General features: G+C 50.9%; 1 protein-coding gene across 1 annotated transcript in view; it reads left to right on the forward strand.

Moving 5' to 3' along the window:
• The first annotated feature begins 1991 nt into the window (after positions 1-1991).
• PREX1 (phosphatidylinositol-3,4,5-trisphosphate-dependent Rac exchange factor 1) overlaps positions 1992-3967 on the forward strand; it is a 126608-nt gene continuing 124632 nt past the window's right edge. Inside the window, exon 1 of the mRNA XM_014543913.1 lies at positions 1992-2196. Within this exon, the coding sequence (XP_014399399.1) occupies positions 2086-2196 (111 nt within the window). The 5' untranslated portion in view covers positions 1992-2085. The remainder of the gene's footprint in view (positions 2197-3967) is intronic.

Genomic DNA, 3967 nt, shown 5'->3' on the forward strand with positions numbered 1-3967 from the left:
CTGGGTCTGTGTGTGGCTGGTGGCCAGGACAATATTCGGGGCACTGGGCTACCGTACTCCTGTGTCACCGCCTCGCCCACGATGCGTCTGCAGGCTCACGCCTTCATTCAGTCGTTAGTTCTCTGTCGTAGTCCCAAGGGCTTGGCCCTGGGTCCTGTCCCATGGGCTGGGACATCTCCAGCAGCAGTGTCACCGATATCACAGGGACAAGCGCTGGCCTCGTCACCAGGAATGGCTCTACCACAGGGTGTTGACTGATGGGATCCTTGTCCCTGCTTGTGGGGGTAGGCACCCCACTGAACCATTCCTGCGCCACCCGAGAAATTCAGCCCAGCTTCCTGGAACCCTCATTTTCCTCAGTGATGTGATTGGACAAATCATTCTTATAGGAAAAGTAAACACGGCCGATGATAATGAATGCCCGGTGCTCAGTGCCCCAGCTCACAGGGGGCAGTGAGGGTCGCCTGAATTCACGTGGATACAGCTCTCAGTACAGCATCCAGCGTGAAGCACATTCTCAACGAGCAGCAGCCGTGACTGTGCCGCTCTCTGGGCCTCAAGTCCTCGCTGCATGCTGGTGGGGCTGCCCCTCTGACTCATCGCCTTTGGCATGACTCTGGGGCAGTAAATGGATGCAAAGACTTATCGGGAACCCCCCTAACATGATGCCCCCGGGACCCTGGGATCCCAAGCTTAAAACGGAGTCCAAGAAAAAAAATCCTAAGTATGGGGTGGATTGGTGCTTTTAGGTACCGAGATGTTCATCGAAGCACCCCCTGTGAGAACATTGGAAACAACCTGAGTGTCCCGAAATGGGGAAATGGGGAGGTACACGAGCCGCACCCACTTCTCCAGCCGCTGCAGAGCAGGAGAAGCTGACACCTGAGTTATGTACAACCTGCGATGGCAGTTGTACCTTCAGAACTGTCCGGAAAACCGCTGACGGTGACACACCAAAGAACTAGCAGTGGGTGCTGTTGGAATGTGTGACTTCCAGTTTTCTTATTGTGGATTGTATTGATTTTCGCGATGAAAGGCAATTATACACATTTAAACCAGAAGATCAGACTCAGCCAGCACTACCTAAACATCAGTGTCTGTGACAGGCACCCGGGCAAGTGTATTAAACAAGCAGGTGCCTGGCCCTTCCATGCCACTGAATTGGAGCCTCGGCATAGCAGGGCCTGGGAGTTGGCTCAGCCCGATCTTACCTGCTTGTCAGGACCCTCTCTGTCCTCCGGAGCAGCCCTCCCTGACCGCGGTTCCACTCCTGACCTCCGTGCTCCTGAGCTTCTACAAAGACACAGGTTCCCTGGCTTTCCCCCGACGGCTTGAATCAGATTGGAACTCCCTGGTGTACCTCCTGGACAAATGTGTTTTTTGAAAAGCTCCCTGGGTAATTTTTATACCCATCCCACTGACCTAGGGCTGGCCTCCAACCTGGCTTTTAGAAGCAGATTTCTAATTGTGCCATTTAAATTGTAAAGATAACACAAATAATGCCAAACATTATGAGAGAGTCAATCCTGTGACAAGCCTCTGGTTTGCCTCCGTGGGCCTACGAGTAATTTATTGAGCACCTACTAGGAACCAGGTGCTAGGAATGTAGCCATGCACAAGGCAGACAAAAGCTCTCACCCCCATCGAGTTTACAACAAAGATAGACAATGAAGATATTAAATAAGAGAAGCCTAGATAGTGAATAAGAAAAGTCTGTAGTATCAGTGGATGATCGGTGCTGTGGACAAAATGAAGCAAGTTAAGGGCCATGGGTGCTGTGGCGGTTTTAGGTGGAGTGGTCAGGGTGAGCCTCATAGGGGAAGTGATGTTTGAGCAAAGACCTGAAGGGGGTGAGGCAATGAATCACGTGGCCACCTGGGACAGGTGTTCCAGGCAGAGGGGACAGCTAGGTGTGTTCTTGGGACATCAAAGGGGCCAGGGTGGGAGGAGAGGAGGGAGAGGGGAGCTGGGTGTGTGTGTAGGATGTAAAGTTGAGTAAGACCTTCCAGGCTGTGTGTGGTAGGGAGTGTGGTTTCGTTCTGAGAGTGGTAGCCTTTGTCAAAGGGTTTTAAGCAGGGAAGCACCATGCAGTGGTGTGTGACAGCCCGAATGCCCAGGATGTGCTCGGGGCTGGGTCTCCTGGATGCCCTATCCGTGATTGTAGAGCCCAAATCTGTGGCTATCGCTGAGCTTGTGGTGGGTGGGGGACTCCTGTCAGGAGCCCGATGGGATCCTCCTAGATTCATGGCATGTCTTATTTAGTGGGAGCCTCCTGCTCCCCATCCCTTGACCTTTTTGCTTCAGAACCTCAGAGCAGACGGTCTTCCTGTTCTTGCATCTTCTCAGAAGCTGGGCTGAGGCGGGGGACGGAGGGAGGAGGGCGGTGAGAGCGTGAGTGTGGAGGGCAGCTTGTCTCTTTGTCAACAAGCCCCTCAGAAGCCAGGGCTGTGTGGGTGGGGGCCTGGGTTTGCCCGCCGTGGGAGGGGTATGTTGCTGTTGGAGCCTGGGGCAAGTGCATGATGAACCTGGGTGCTTAGAAACAATCCTTTCTATCACTTTGCTGAAAAAAACTTTTTGGAATGATTTTTATCGCAGTATAATGACCTACAGTGAAGCACACAAGCCTTCAGTGTACACATCCGTGGGCTTTTACTGTGCACCACCATCAGGCAAACATCTAGAATAGTCACGGACCCCAGAGGTCACCTCATGCCCCTTGTGAGTCAGTACCCAGCAAAGAAAGGTAAAGACTTTTGTCTTTTTGGTTAGAAAAGGATGACGATGGGTTTTGCCAGCTTTTTGGTGTCACTCAGGGTTGCACCCGTTTACGCTCAGGTCGTGTTTTTAGGACACATCTGTGTCGTTGCGTGTGTCACAGTTTTTCTTTTGATTGCAGAGTTGAATTCCATTGTGTGAATAAACCACAATTTGTTCAGCCATTCTCCGGCAGATGGACATTTGTGGTTTTTAAAAATTTGAGCTTTTCTTGTGTTCCTTTCCCTGTGCTAAGCACTTTGTGTTACGTGTAATGTTTCTTTTAATCCTCAAAGAGCCCTAAGAGATAGAGGCTCTGATTTACCCGATATTACACACGGAAAGACAGGGGTTCGGAGGCTTTTGTACCTTTCCCTCCTTTCTTCTCTTCACAAGTATTTTTTGAGCGTCTTCTATCTGCCTCATACCAAGGGCTGTGGCTACAGCAGTGAGCCAGACGCACAGAAATAGCTGGTACTCCATGGAGAGCAGGACAACCAATCAATGCATAAAATTGCATGTGGATTGTGATAACTGCTTTATAGGGAATTAAAACAAGGTGTGGGGGAGAGTGACCGGGTGGGGGTCAGGGAGGCTACTTCAGCCAGGACAGGCAGGGCAGGTTCTCTGAGGAGGTGACAATTGACCTGCCTTGTGCTGTAATGATTTATCCAGGCGGAGGGAACAGTATGTGCAAAGGCCCTGAGGCAGGAATAAGCCTGGTGTGTCCTAGGAAAAGGTGGACTAGCTAGTGTGGCTGAAGTGGAGTGAGACAGCTTTGGGGAAATGTCAGGAAAATACAGTGTGGTTTGTGTGTTGGGGTGGGGGTTTCTGTGATCGTGATGTATTGACAGATAAAATAGGATCAGTGATGGTAATGTAAGTGGTATCATTTCACCAAGCCTCACTCTGGCATGACGCTGAAGTTGGGGTTTGGTATCTGTTTCATCTTCTGAGGTAGGTGTTTGAATCTCCACTTACAGAAGAGGAAACCGAGGTCACACTCGTGTGCTTTTCCCCGCTGGTAGGTGGGGACTTGAACCAGAGCCTCTCCCCTGCCCTCCTCTTCCCTCCCTTCTCAGAGTCCCTGGGCCATAGGTGACCACATTTTTTTTTTATTCTTTTTAAAAAAAATTATAATAAGTATTACAAAGGGTATTACATATGTGTCCTCCCCCCCCCCCCCCCCCTTACCAACCCCCTCCCCCCCCTT

Source organism: Myotis brandtii, unplaced genomic scaffold (assembly GCF_000412655.1).
Source record: "Myotis brandtii unplaced genomic scaffold, ASM41265v1 scaffold342, whole genome shotgun sequence".
Lineage (NCBI taxonomy): Eukaryota > Metazoa > Chordata > Mammalia > Chiroptera > Vespertilionidae > Myotis > Myotis brandtii.